This window comes from Taudactylus pleione, unplaced genomic scaffold (assembly GCF_031769625.1).
Source record: "Taudactylus pleione unplaced genomic scaffold, aTauple2 ptg000848l, whole genome shotgun sequence".
Lineage (NCBI taxonomy): Eukaryota > Metazoa > Chordata > Amphibia > Anura > Myobatrachidae > Taudactylus > Taudactylus pleione.
The window spans coordinates 1,079,937-1,094,979 of record NW_028285250.1 but is presented as its reverse complement, the minus strand read 5'-3'; the positions used below and the strand labels follow the sequence as shown (position 1 = coordinate 1,094,979).

At 44.2% G+C, this 15,043-nt stretch overlaps 1 protein-coding gene across 1 annotated transcript in view; it reads left to right on the top strand.

Annotated features, from left to right (window-relative positions):
- TECTA (tectorin alpha) overlaps positions 1 to 15,043 on the top strand; it is a 141,496-nt gene that overhangs the window by 101,535 nt on the left and 24,918 nt on the right. Inside the window, exons 15-21 of the mRNA XM_088458722.1 lie at positions 124 to 410; positions 970 to 1,250; positions 2,269 to 2,379; positions 6,238 to 6,440; positions 7,640 to 7,803; positions 10,816 to 11,064; positions 12,802 to 12,964. Coding sequence (XP_088314848.1) covers positions 124 to 410; positions 970 to 1,250; positions 2,269 to 2,379; positions 6,238 to 6,440; positions 7,640 to 7,803; positions 10,816 to 11,064; positions 12,802 to 12,964 — 1,458 coding nt within the window. The remainder of the gene's footprint in view (positions 1 to 123; positions 411 to 969; positions 1,251 to 2,268; positions 2,380 to 6,237; positions 6,441 to 7,639; positions 7,804 to 10,815; positions 11,065 to 12,801; positions 12,965 to 15,043) is intronic.

Below are 15,043 nucleotides of genomic sequence, written 5' to 3'. Positions count from 1 at the left end.
CACATTTGTCAGGAAAGGACATTGCAATTTTAAGCAGTTATGATGCATATACTAACATTTTATTACCAGCTTGCTCAAAGTTGGTTTTCAGTAATCCTCATTCAAAGTTTATATTTATTATAGGTAAACGGAACACAAGTATCAGTCCCTTTTGTAACTGGATTATCAACTAAAATATACAGCATGGAGGGATTCTTGGTCATTGACACAAGCCCTGACATTCAGATTCATTACAATGGATTCAACGTCATTAAAATTACCATCAGTGAGCGACTACAGAACAAAGTCTGTGGGCTTTGTGGCAACTTCAATGGAGATCTAACTGATGATTATGTTACCCTGAGAGGGAAACCTGTAGTCAGCAGTGTGGTATTGGCACAAAGCTGGAAAACCAATGGAATGCAAAAAAGGTTTGTGCTAAGGTGTCTAATGGGAGCTACAGGGTGGGAAGAGAACTCTAAGATGGCATTGTATGTGTAGAAGGGGACGGGGTTGGTGGCTTTGTAGGTTTGACTTGTAATACATACTGTGTATATATATATATATATATATATATATAATCGAGAATGGTCTGTCCAGTCTCCATCATGTACTTATTTTTGTTTTTCTCCATATCAATGAGAATGCCTGTTAGGAAGTCCAGCAATATAGCCGGTGAGACTACAAGGGATCTGGGATGAGCTATAATGTTTAGGTTGATTGAGTGAGAGTCTAGTTGAGTCCAGTTAAGAACTGTCAGCAGGAGCAGAAAATATAGCTCCCGTATATAAATGTGTACTCATTTCCACTGAAGCCCAACAAGCTAACCCATCCCACTAAAGGCTCTGTAATAAGCTGTCCAACTGACTACTTGTTGTGGTCGCAGCAGAACAAGAGGATACAATGAGCAGGCAGGGATTGTTCATTCTAATGTGTATATTGTTCTAATTAGTGATTGTTAAAAAGTGTCAATACTATTTAATGTTTCAGCTGCAATGAGCTGCAGTACTCTCAGTATGCCTCAACCTGTGACAATGTCCAAATCCAGAAGCTTCAGAGCGATGGTTACTGCCTCAAGCTGACGGACATGAAGGGCTTCTTTCAGCCCTGTTATGGTCTCCTGGACCCGGTTCCCTTCTATGAGTCTTGTTTTCTGGACGGTTGCTACAACAATAAGAAGTTCCAGCTGTGTGGCTCCTTAGCCGCCTATGGAGAAGCTTGCAGATCATTTGGGATTCTCAGCACAGAGTGGATTGAAAAGGAGAATTGCTGTAAGTATGAGTCCTCTGCTGATTTGTGTTGTACCCATTGCCAGCACGGTAGATGGTGTGTATGAGCATTGTGATGATAACCTGACTAGTCAGGACCATGTAATCCTGGCTCCCATCAGATGCATGGCCAGCATATCTCCACCCCCCTGTCTAATCCTTGCGTTTTTTAATCTGGGTATAATGATCATTCTCTTAATAGCCACCTCCCAGGAATACCCAGCACTTTTCCAAGATATTTATAATGTTGTGCGTCTCAATTGCAATTGTGCTTTTGTGCATACACTCTGTTACGTAAGTTTTTTGTGGTTTTTGCGTATCAGCACTGCATGTGACTCTTAAGTCAAGCCCATAGTGTCTACGGGATCGGTATGAAATACTGCTGGACCGGCAGCAGTGAAGATCCCAACAGCTCCAAAGGTAAGTATTTACTAACCCTACTCCCCCCCCTGACCCTAACCCTCCTTTAGGGGTGCCTAACCCTAACCTCCCACCCTAGTGCCTAACCCTAACCCCCCTCTAAGTGACTAACCCTCCCTTCCCCGCAGCCTAAACCTAAGTCTCCCGGGGGATGCCTAACCCTAACCTCCCCCCGGGGGTGCCTAACTCTAACCCCCCCCTTCCCCTAGCCTGCAACTAACCCTCCCGGGGGGGTGCCTAACCCTAAAACCTAACCCTCCCCCCCATGGCTGTCCGCGCCCGGCGCCGTGCTCCCGGCGTAGGTCTAATGACAGGACAAAGGGGACTGACCAAAGAGAAACGCATTTTCAACTATCGCCTATCCAGGGTCCGGTGTTCCCCCCCATTTCAACTGTCAGCTTCCTGACTGCATCCTGTGTCTACTAGTTGGTGCAGTAATCTTAAGAGCATTGCTAAATCAGACAGTCATGATTTAATATTCTCAAAATGACAGTATGCTTAAACATTTGATATTAAAATGTAGATCAAAAATATACGTGTATGTTTCTTCGTGTCATTGTATAGAAGGGTAATGTTATCCTCTGTTATTATTCCTTTATAGCAGGAGTGATTGAAGATCCTTGTGTAGGCGCAGACTGTCCCAACAGGAGCTGTGAAGTGGACAACGGGGGAGAGCTTTGTGGCTGCATGGATCCACCAGTCTATGGGAATGGTATGACCAGTGTGTACCAAACAATTGGGTATTCCAAAATAGGACAGGGGATTTCTTCATACAAAAGACAGGGAACTGTATATAATAAGTTGCTGCATGGGATACAATTGTCTGTTACCAGGAACTTTAAAGTTTAGTTGATTTTTGCAACAAACTTACAACAGACCCTACAACATGGCGACTTCTACCAAATATAAAATGTTCTGCTCCTATTATTTTCTTACTGCAGTTTAATATGCAGAATTAAATAACCAGTGTATTTTAACAGTATTCTCTTCAATTAACGAATTCAGCCCTATTAACTGCAATGTAACCGCAATGTAAAATAAGTGAGTACTTTGGGGACAGAGTATTTGGTACGGAGTGGAAGAATTACATTGATTGGAGGGACTGATGATATTTGTATAAAACACAAACAATTTCTTACAGTACATAGAAAGCAGTTAGTATGTTAATATGAAGGTTTGCGTCTGTGGTCTTTACCAATGTATCAGGCAGCTGTGACCCTCACTTTAATCTAAAATAAACTTAGTAACTGCAACATTTTGACAGATTGGATATTTCTGCAAATTACTATCAACACAGATTTGTCTTTCTATTGTCTAGTACAGAGGTTTCCAAACTCCTCCATTACAGACCAGGTTTTAAGGATATCCATGCTTGAGCCCAAATAGTTAAATCAAATTGATCGAGGTGCTAAGAGCCTGATTCATTACAGATCACTATTGAAATCACAGCTGCAATTATGCATGCAGTCTTAGGCCCTGATTCAGAGGCGCATGCTATTTGCTCTGAATCAGGGCGTCCCTATTTTATTTTTGACTGGCCTCCAGGCCGCTCGTACAGCTGTGGGTGACCACCCACAGCGTGTGTGTGCGACCTGGCGATGGTCGCGATTATTGTGACCATCGGGCTTGCGGTGAGACCCTGCTGAGGGTCTCGTCTCCCGCAAGCCCGAGTGGACTTCCTGCTCTAATAGAGCAGGAAGTCCACTACTGACATCACTAGTGATGTCAGTAGGGCCGCCCACAAATGGCAGGCGTTCTTTTCGGGAACGCCTCCGTTTGTGCAGCTACCCCCCCTCCCCGCCTACAATACAGGGCGATCTGTCGATCAACATCGACACGCCACCCCATCTTGTAGCGAGCCCCGAAGCGAGTGATTTCTCACTCACTCTGGGGCTCGCGCACGAGTGGTGCGCACACCGTGCATACGCAATGGCCACCATCGACCCGCTTGCAAGCGCTATGCTGAACCAGGCCCTTAGTGCGAAAATATGCTAATAATTGCAATCACTATGCCGTCACAGCCAAACATAAGGATGCTCACTTTACCTTACAGACATCTGTAATACTTTGCAAGTCTGCAAAACCATCGGTAACATCAAATACCATCGCAGCCTCACACACACTTGCACAAGGTCTGATCTTACTCAGGAATTGCTAACCTCATCGCACGCAGTGAAAGCTGCGTATGGCATCACAGTGGCTAATTTATGCACGCCCCTGCAACGGCGTTCAAACTCACTGGCACGCCTGTGTTTCGCCGGCCACCCCTCCCGACACCACCCCAAACGGTCACTTCCTGTCAATCACTCTGTGATGGGTCTGCGTAGTCACTGTGATCACAGTCTGATCGCAGTGAAGTCTTCATGCACACGCACTGTGATGCATGCACAGAATGCAACAAACAGCCGATTGCGTGCGTAATCGCAGTTGCGAGCGGTAATGAATCAGGCCCTAAGTCGCCTTTGCTCAAGCATGGATATGCTTAATACCAGGACTGTAGTACAGAGTTTGGGAACTTCTAGTTTAGTTTATTATATACAGTGCCTTGCAAATGTATTCACCCACCCTTGGCTTTTTACCTTTTTTGTTACATTACAACCTGTAATTTTTTTTTTTTTTTTTTAATCTGAATTTTATGTGATGGATCTGCACAAAATAGTCTAATTTGGTGAAGTGAAATGAGAAAAATATATATAAAAAAGAATCTTTATAAATAAAATTGTGAAAATTGGCATGTGCATATGTAATCACCCCCTTTGCTATGAAGCCCCTCAAAAGTTCTGGTGCAACCAAATACCTTCAGAAGTCACATAATTAGTGAAATGAAGTCCACCTGTGTGAAATCTAAGTGTCACATGATCTGTCAGTATATAATCACACCTTTTCTGAAAGGCCCCAGAGGCTGCAACACCACTAAGCAAGAGGCATCACACCATGAAGACCAAGGAGCTCTCCAAACAAGTCAGGGACAAAGTTGTTGAGAAGTGCAATTCTGGTTTGAGTTATAAAAAAATATGCAAATCTTTGATGATCCCTCGGAGCACCATCAAATCCATCATCATCAAATGGAAAGAACATGGTGCCACAACAAACTTGCCAAGAGAGGGCCGCCCACCAAAACTCACAGACCGGGCAAGGAGGGCATTAATCAGAGAGGCAGCACAGAGACCAAAGGTAACCCTGAAGGAGCTGCAGAGTTCCACAGCAGAGACTGGTGTATCTGTGCATGTGACCACTATAAGCTGTACACTCCATAGAGCTGGGCTTTATGGAAGAGTGGCCAGAAAAAAGGTATTACTTAGTGATAAAAATAAAAAGACATGATTTGAGTATTCCAAAAGGCATGTGGGGACTCCCCAAATGTATGGAGGAAGGTGCTCTGGTCAGATGAGACTAAAATTTAACTTTTCGGCCACCAAGGAAAACAGTATGTCTGGCGCAAACCCAAGACATCGCATCACTCCAAGAACACCATCCCCACAGTGAAACATGGTGGTGGCAGCATCATGCTGTGGGGATGTTTTTCAGCAGCAGGGACTGGGAAACTGATTCAAGTCGAGGGAAAGATGGATGGTGCTAAATACAGGGATATTCTTGAGCAAAACCTGTTTCAGTCTGCCTGTGATTTGAGACAGGGACGGAGGTTCACCTTCCAGCAGGACAATGACTCGAAGCATACTGCTAAAGCAACACTCGAGTGGTTTAAGGGGAAACATATAAATGTGTTGGAATGGCCTAGTCAAAGCCCAGATCTCAATCCAATTGAGAATCTGTGGTCAGACTTGAAGATTGCTGTTCACTAGCGGAAACCATTCAACATGAAGGAGCTGGAGCAGTTTTGCCTTGAGGAATGGGCAAAAATCCCAGTGGCAAGATGTGGCAAGCTCATAGAGACTTATCCAAAACGACTTACAGCTGTAATTGCTGCAAAAGGTGGCTTGACAAAGTACAGACTTTAGGGGGTGAATGCACGCTGAAGTTTTCTGTTATGTTGTCCTAAATGTTGTTTGATTCACAATACAAAAGAAAAACACAACTTCACAGTTGTAGGCATGTAAATAGTGAAGGACAGTTATTAGTTACTGGCAGCAGATTGTCTTAAGAGTCCTACAAAGGCTAGTTCATCTTTCATGTCTCTACCTGATTCCAACCTTACCTCACCATCTGAACCTGCACAGAATTACCAGTGGCTTCTTTATTATTGGTGACTGATGTGCTTCTGCTTTATAGTACCTCATACTTTCTCCAGCAATAGCGACGTTAATTCCATACGCCTCCTAGATTGTAAGCAGGGACATAACTAGGAGTGTGCGGTCTATGCCATCGCACAGTGCAGGGCCCTGGGACGGCACTATCACTGCCCCACAGCACCTGCATGTTACTTGCAGAGTGCCTGGTACAGCACCCTGCAGCCATTAGCGCTACTGCAGAGCCAACCGGAGCATCCAAGAGATGCTCCAGGTAAGCACCCTGAAGCCTGTAGAGCTACCCTGAGCGTCCTTGGCTTAAACCCTTTAAGCTCTTATTATGTTTCTTATTAAACTATATGTTTTATTTTGTGTTTGTGCAGACACCCACGACATCATTGATGCAGAGGTGACCTGCAAAGCTGCCCAAATGGAAGTGTCAATATCAAAATGCAAACTCTTCCAGCTTGGATTTGAGAGAGAAGGAGTCCGGATTAATGACAGACACTGCCCCGGCATTGAGGGAGAAGATTTCATATCTTTTCAAATCAACAATACAAAAGGAAACTGTGGAAATATCGTACAGGTATAGAAATACCCAGTAGTGACTGCTATATTATATAAATGCTTCATTACACTTTTGTCACTCTAGAAACCATAATGTCAGCTAATGTTATATCCCAGTTGAACTGTTTTTGTAAATGCATGAATCTTGATTTAAAAAAAAAAAAATCCAATAGCAAGTATATATACAGCATGAAAGTGCATAGTAAATATGTGCAAATGTTCCATAACTGCCTGTATTTCAGTGCATTACAGAAAACTCAATGGTGAATATGGATCTATAGTAAGTTATGTAGCACAGGGGGTCACTGCAAGCGATCACTGACTAGCGAGCCTCATTTTGCACCAGTGTCCCTGTGTTTGCTCTCTGTGTACATGTGGATTGACATCACACCTTGCAATAAGGTTGTCCATCTACTCAGGCACTTTTATGGGCTATTCGTGTCTTGTTTGCTACATTCCCCTGTTCCTGGGGTACAAAGGCAAAAATGTCAAATCAAAGCACCGGCTATATCCTGGTTTTGTGCTGAAAACATCCCATGCCAATATACATAGTATGGCAATGCTTCCAGATCATTGCAATTTCTGCTATTTTGGTGCCTAGGCAGACACACAATTGTTACTATATTATTATGTATGCAGAATTACCTTATCTATTAATCAAGCATTAACCCTTTCGTAATATATGTAGTGATGGACATTGAATTTCGATGGTTTAACACCATCAATGTTTTTGTTATGATGGCTGTGTTTTTACCATTGAAAGCCGCCATCTAATGGTGTGGTAGTGATGGCCATTGGATGTTATAAATACAGCTGAATTCAGTTGTTTAATATCGAGAATGGCCGCAGGTCGTTATTGATCATGCACAAACACCACATGTGCATACCATCGTAATGTTTTCTTCATCTAATTCTTTTGATGCGATAGTTAGTTACCATGGCAAGCTGCGATGGAAGAAGCCCAGCGATCATTTGAAGGCGGGCTTCCGATGTCCATCCCTAAAAACATATGCCGTCTTGTCACTCAGAGCACTCTGCAGTGGGAGAAAACCAGAGGGAAAAAGCTGCATAACTTATAGGAAAGAAAACATGGCTCTGTTTTGTGCATAAGTCTGAAACTTGGCCACACAACTGTATGATTTCAGGTTAATCTGCTGGTCTAGTCAGTGCTACTAAATCGGATTTTAACTTTGAATTCTTCTCTTTTTCACCTTATAGTCTAACGGCACTCACATCATGTACAAAAACACTGTTTGGATAGAGAGCGCCAACAACACAGGTAACATAATTACACGAGATCGGACTATCAATGTGGAGTTCTCCTGCGCTTATGAGCTAGACATCAAAATCTCTCTGGATTCTGTTATAAGACCCATGCTTAGGTAAGGATCTATAAACACTTGGGATAGGTTTCTGTCAAGGGAAAATGCATTTGCTTATACTGTACATTGTATAAATGCATTGGATAAGGGTCATAGGAAAAGTGGCATATATTTGTAATTTGAAGCTAATCTATTCTGTTATTGCATATATTCCAGGGCATGGAGCTGCATGCCACATATGAGTGCTGCCATTATAACAGCTTTAGGGTTCGGTCATTTTTGGACAACCCTTGTTATTTAGCAGGGGCAGATTTATTGGTCAGACTGTCTGTATCCTGTGTTCTTAAAGCAACTGGGACATGGGTGTGTAGCAGGGGCGGACTGGGATGGAAAACCAACCCGGTAAATTTCTGGAAGCAGCCCTAATTGAGGAGGGGTCTGCTGAGGGGGCGGGGTTTGTCAAGAGGGAGGTGGCGGGATACTCTGAGTTGGATACAGTAGTGGCTTTCTTTGCGTCTTTTGCTGCAGCTGTGCAGGCAGCATAATGCTAATGCTGCTACAGAGCCTTTCCCTGGTGTACATCCGTGCATCTGAATGTGCAAGACTGAGACGACCACTTTTAATGTCTACAGATGCATAACCCCCCTACAAGATGGTGGCCATCTTCTGTATTCACCACCCCTAACTTGGTAGTGCCCACATTTTGCATATCTCCCCCTACACACACACTCTCTCCCTCTCCTGGTGGTGGCCATCTTCTGCATACACCCCCTCACGGTTGTGCCCATATTCTGCATAACCCCCCTTACACACACACTTCGCTGAGTCAGCCGAATGCCCGATTTGCTCAAAAGTGCCCGCTCGCTACCCTATGGGGTAGCGAACAGTTTTGAGCAAAATCCTGCTGCCGTAAAGTGCCTCGCAGGTTCTGTGGGCGAATGTATTCGCTGCTAATTGAATTCCCCTCTATGTCTTCTGGTGGTGGACATCTTCTGCATTCACCCTCCCTCTTCACACATACACACACACCTGGTAGTGTCCATACCCCCCTACACACACACACCATGTAATGCCCATATTCTCCCCCCCCCCTACACACACACTCTTCATCTCTCTCCCCTGGGGGTGGTCATCTTCTGCATACACCCCCCCAACCCAAACATTCAGGGTAGTGGCCATACCTCCCCCCCCCTACACACACACTCTCTCTCTCCCCTGGTGGTGGCCATCTTCTGGATCCCCACACACACACCTGGTAGTGCCCATACCCCCCCTGCACACACGCACGCACACACACACACACACACACACACACACACACACCTGGTAGTGCCCATACCCCCCCCTACACACACACACACCTGGTAGTGCTCATACCCCCCCCTACACATACACACACACCTGGTAGTGCCCATACCCCCCCTGCACACACACACACGCACACACACCTGGTAGTGCCCATACCCCCCCTGCACACACACATACACACCTGGTAGTGCCCATACCCCCATTTCCTACACAAACACACACTCTTTCCTCTGGTGGTGGCCATCTTCTGCATACACATCCCCCCCCACACACACACACACACACACACAACCTGGTAGTGCCATTACTCTGCATCCCCCTCCCCACACAAGCCTATCTACCTGGTGGTGGCCATCTTCTGCTGGGTCTGGATCTTCATATAATACAGCAGTTCAGCTCCCACTGAGAGCCTGCCCCGCCTCCAATACTTGTGACCACGCCCCCTCCCATGCAGTCTTCTGTACTGGCTCTGTGCACAGGGGGAGAGTGTGTGATTGCATTGTGTGTAATAACCGAAGCCAGGGGCTTGTCAGAGAGGGCAGCTGTCAGTACATAATCATATGCTTCATAGTATTGTTATACTATGAAGCTCATGGTTGTATACTGCCGGCTGCCCTGCCCCCGCCCTCTCTCTGACAAATCCTTAGCTTCTGTTACACATAATAATGGTATCTTAGTTCAGCAGTGTGACGGAACATGGTGCCCCTCCACCCGGCTAAGCTACTCACCTGCTGTCGTGTTCCTGCTCCTCCCGGCTGCTCTTGCTGTGATGCTGCTGCTACTACCCGAAGCCCCAGCAGCAGTAACATTCCAAGGCTTCCACCCTCGTAGCCCTGCCCCCGCACCAGAGTGATTATAACTTTGAAGTGCGGCTGCCCGCTTCCGGCACAGGCAAATTGTCTGTGTCAGTCGGCCCGGGCAGAGGAGGGGATGGGACCGGCCCAGCAGGAATTTTCCTGGTGGCCCAATCCGCCCCTGGTGTGCAGTGAATGTCACTCCTGATTGGGCTGGCTACAGTAATGTACCCATCTACTATATGTCTTTTGTAGGCACATCACTAATCAATTAGCTGTCATTTTCTCATATTGTTTTATTTGCCTGACTTTTTTCTAGGTACAGCTACTTTCTGGTAGCTCTAACTAAAAATGTGCGCGGACCCCCTCAAATGTGATGGTTTTGGCAAAACCACCCTCAAATATTTTGGTTCCGTTTTGGTTCTGGTTGTGGTTTAAGATTTCTTTAAAGTGTATAAAAACAGCTAAAATCATGTAATTTGGACTTGTTTACATGCAATCAAAAACCAGAGATTCGGTTTTCAGATCCAAGATCGGAACTTATGGGTAGACCTGAGCCGGGACCCGGTTCTACTCCGAACCCCAAAAGTGATCTGAGCCAGGACTCGGTTCGACTAGGAAGCCCAGAGTTTGGGTGTGTTCGGTTTTCAGCAAAACCGAACTGCTCATCTCTACTAAAACTACAAAGTCTCACCTAGTTGCCATTAAAAACAATGTCTGCTTCCACCAGACAACATTGGCATCAAGGAGAAAAGTCAGGTAGGCAGCTTTATATTAGAAAATGCCATTTTAGGCAACTATAATGTACCTAAAAATATATTTAAAATGAGGACAGGTCTTATAATGAAACAAAACAACATTAATTACTTCATTTGTACAGTCTGCAACAAATGGTATTTCAACTTTGAAATTATATTACGGGTATTTCAACTGGCATGGAACATAAAACTGTTTTACTTATCAATTGCAGTGTTATCAACCTGACCGTCCCCACTCAAGAGGGAAGTTTCACCACTAAGATGGCTCTCTATAAAAACGCATCATATAAGCATCCGTACCGCCAAGGAGAAGTAGTGCTCACCACTCGGGACGTGCTCTTTGTTGGTGTTTTTGTGGTGGGAGCCGACTCTACTCACCTAATTCTAACCTTAAATAAATGCTATGCAACCCCGTCAAGAGACAGCAATGACAAACTTCGTTACTTCATCATAGAAGGCGGGTGAGTACAAGACCTGTGATAGAACAGTGAAAGTAGCCAGAAGTTTGGAACCGCTAAGAAGTTTCTTGGTTTTTGAAAGACTTGATCATTGGTTTTTTTTTTTTAATAAAGTATCATTTAATGTGCCAATCGCAATACACTGACAATGTCATAACTTTTTAAAGAAAATAAAAGAGTTGTTAAATACATTAATTAGACCATGTTAAAAACATATCTGTATACATATTCAAAGCTTCAGTGACTTAGATGCCAGGATTCTGCCCAGTTTGGCACCTACATACGTAAATCTGGTTGCTCTATGCTTTCTGTTCTCTTGCATATCTGTATCTCTACTGGCTGTGGTCACTCCTAGTGATGTGCATGGATGCTTGGGTGCTTCCCTGGTAACATCACCTTTTATAAGGCTTCAAATGCCCTATCAGGGTAATTGGACTGTAGGCTGATTTGCTGTTATGGACCCTTCCTTCTAAATCTTTGCGAAATGATGACTGTCGTATTGCCATCTTTTTGAATAAGGATGAACCTACAGCTACAACATTTTATTTTATCTGGTCTCTTTATGAAATAAGCTGGATATTCATTTCAAAAGGAAAGCACTCCAGGAAAGCCCCAAAACCTTTAGTGAATCTTCTTTATATAAAATTCCAACTTTTCTTTGGAGTCTCTGTGGAACTATTGATGGAAGCCAAATCTCCAAAAATAAGTGACAATTTGTTAGTAATGTGAGGATGCAACGTGCGGCTGTAATCTCAACATGGAATATGTTCGATGTTGGTGGCAGTGAGGATGCCAGAGAAATGACCAGAACACCGTCACCTCACAGCAATCCTTTCTGACTGTATGGCCCCCATAGTCTGCTATTGAACTGTGGGCCTGATTCAGAGCCGCTTGCTAGATGCGCTCGCTCGCACGAGGTGTATGCAAATTGCGTAGGCAGTGCTATCTCACAGCAATGCATTAGCACACCTAGTATTTCTTAGAGAGCGATCACATAGTGTATGCAGACACCCACCAGCCTGTTTTAAGACGCCCACTTGTGCACGTCATGTCCAGGAAGTGTATGCAACTATCGGTACATCAGATGCTATCGCATCGCTTGAGGTTGACTATACCCTGCGCAAGCACTGCGAGCACATCAGTGTAAAAACAAGCCAGGTGACGTGTACTATGATGCTGTCTTTTAATTGTGCACACCTCTAAAAAGCTGTTGAGATGCTCAGGCACGCCTGCGTTTGCACCTCCACTCCCCCGTGTTTAATGATCAGCCCCTGTTACCACCTACAAACGACTTCCCCTGTCACTGGGCTGTCTATGAGCAGCGAGCTAATGCATTGTGAACTATCGCTAAGGTATGCACATGCACACAATGCATACACACTGCATGCCATCGGCAGCAGAGAAAGTATGCATCTTAGTGAGCAGGTCTGAATCAGGCCCTGTGTTTCTAAGCATTCTAGTGGGAATGCTCCAGTGGGTTAACCATGAGTATTTATCATGAATGCATTTCAAACTCTTGTCTGAGGAAACCACGATTACAAAGACATCACCTTTCTGGATGTCTCTATGTTCAGCAATTCATAAGACTGAGTTGACTATCAAGTATCAACAGTTTAAAAATTCACTTAAAAATGATTATTATTTCCATTGCATATATTATAAACTCTCTGAAAGGTGTGTTGGATTGCACTCTTTGTATACTGTAAGTTAATATTTATTTTTTAACATTTTTCTAACTAGGTGCCCGAACATCAAAGACAACACTATTGGAATAGAAGAGAATGGGATCTCTCTCACTTGTCGTTTTCACGTGACAGTTTTTAAATTCATTGGGGATTATGATGAAGTTCATCTGCACTGTTCTGTGTCTTTGTGTGACTCCGAAAAATACTCATGTAAAATTGTGAGTACCAATGTAAGTTTGTTGTGCATTTGACCTTGGATCTCAAAAGGGGTGATTTTACATGGCCTCAGCAGCTTAAGCACTCTACCTGTACTACTTTGTATGAATCAGCCATTTTTTTTTAGGTATCTCTAAATTCATAGGTATATAATATTTTAACCAAAGGGTTTACCCAATGGGTCAGAGGAAACAAATTAGCAAGAGTGTTCTTTATAATAAGGCGGTTTATTTTGTGTGTTTGCTTGGCTTCTCCTGCTGTAATATCCTACAGGGAACATGATTAAACAGAGAACCTGAGTCAGACCGACCAAACAGACAATCTGTGATGCACCCACACCCTCTTGAGCTGTTGCTATGTTTTGCACAGGTGGATCACATTGATGGGGGTTTTGGCATAATCTAATGACACCTGTGGATATGCCTGATTGTCGCAAACTATCCCCACTTACTCCATTGTATAATAATGACAAAGTCTAGTGGTTAGAGGAGCACGGTTCAATCAATGGGGCAGATGTATGAAGCTCTGGGAAGTGATAAAGTGCAGAGTGATAAATGAGCAACCAATCAGCTCCCAACTGTCATGTTACAGGCTGTGTTTGAAAAATAACAGTTGGGAGATGATTGGTTGCTTGTTTATCACTCTGCACTTTATCACTTCCCTGAGCTTCATACATCTGCCCCAATATACTGTATGACAGTTGCTAAATCACTACATACATCTACTAATCATGCTTCACCAGTAGCTTCAATCAGTGCCACTGTGCATAATGCGGAAGAATTGTAGTTCTAGGACCTGTTATACATCTGTACTTTTTTATTATTATTATTATTATTATTATTATTATTATTGTTTATTTATATGGCGCCGCAAGTGTTCCGCAGTGCCTTACAAGGTACATAACCGAAAAAGTGACTTACAGTAAAATACAATACAATGAAGCACAAGGACATGGATAATATACATTGATACATTGGTGGCCATAACACCCAAGTAAGCAACAGAGCATAAGCACCAAATGTTAGGTGTCCTAGTGGTGAGTAAGAAGTAGATGAAAATAAAGTATTGAGAAGCACAAGAGGGTAGAGGGCCCTGCTCGCAAGAGCTTACATTCTCAAGGGGAGGGGCAGACAGACGGGCATGATACAGATGGGGAGGACAAGGAGGAGGGAGCATGTAGTAGCAAGTTAGGATGAGAGCTGGAAAGCATTGATGAAGTAGTGGGTCTTGAGAGCACATTTGAAGGATTGTAGAGAGGTGGAGAGTCTGATAGGGAGAGGGAGAGAGTTCCAAAGGTGGGGAGTAGCACGGGTAAAGTCTTGGAGGCGGGACTGGGAGGAAGTCAGTTGGCATGAGAGGCGGCGTGTATTTGTTGAACGAAGAGGGCAGACAAGAGAGTGAAGGGAGATGAGGTCAGAGATGTAAATGGGAGAGGAGTGTGTGAGGGCTTTGTAAGTGAGTGTGGGAACCTTGAATTGGGTTCTAAAGGGGAAGGGGAGCCAGTGGAGGGCTTGTAAGAGAGGGGAGGCAGATGTAGAGCATTTGGAGAGAAAGATTAGTCGAGCGGCAGCATTGAGGACAGACTGGAGAGGAGAGAGATGGGAGTTGGGGAGGCCAGCTAGGAGAAGGTTACAGTAGTCCAATCTGGAGATGACCAGTGAGTGTATTAGGGTCTTAGTAGCATCCTGGGTGAGAAAGGGTCTGACCCTGGAAATATTTTTAAGATGGAAACGACAGGACTGTGAGAGGTTCTGGATATGTGGTTTGAAGGAGAGGGAGGAGTCCAGGATAACTCCAAGAGAGCGCACTTTGGGACTAGAGGAGATAGTTTTGACATCAATTGATAAAGAAATAGTGGGAAGTGAGGTTATGTGGGAGGGTGGGAAGATGATCATCTCAGTCTTAGACATATTAAGTTTAAGAAATTGCTGGGACATCCAGGAAGATATAGCAGAAAGACAGTTAGAGATACGAGTGAGGAGAGTGGGAAAGATATAAGGGGAGGAAAGGTAGATCTGAGTGTCATCAGCATAGAGATGATAATGGAGGTCAAAAGAGCTGATGATTTCACCTAGAGAGGA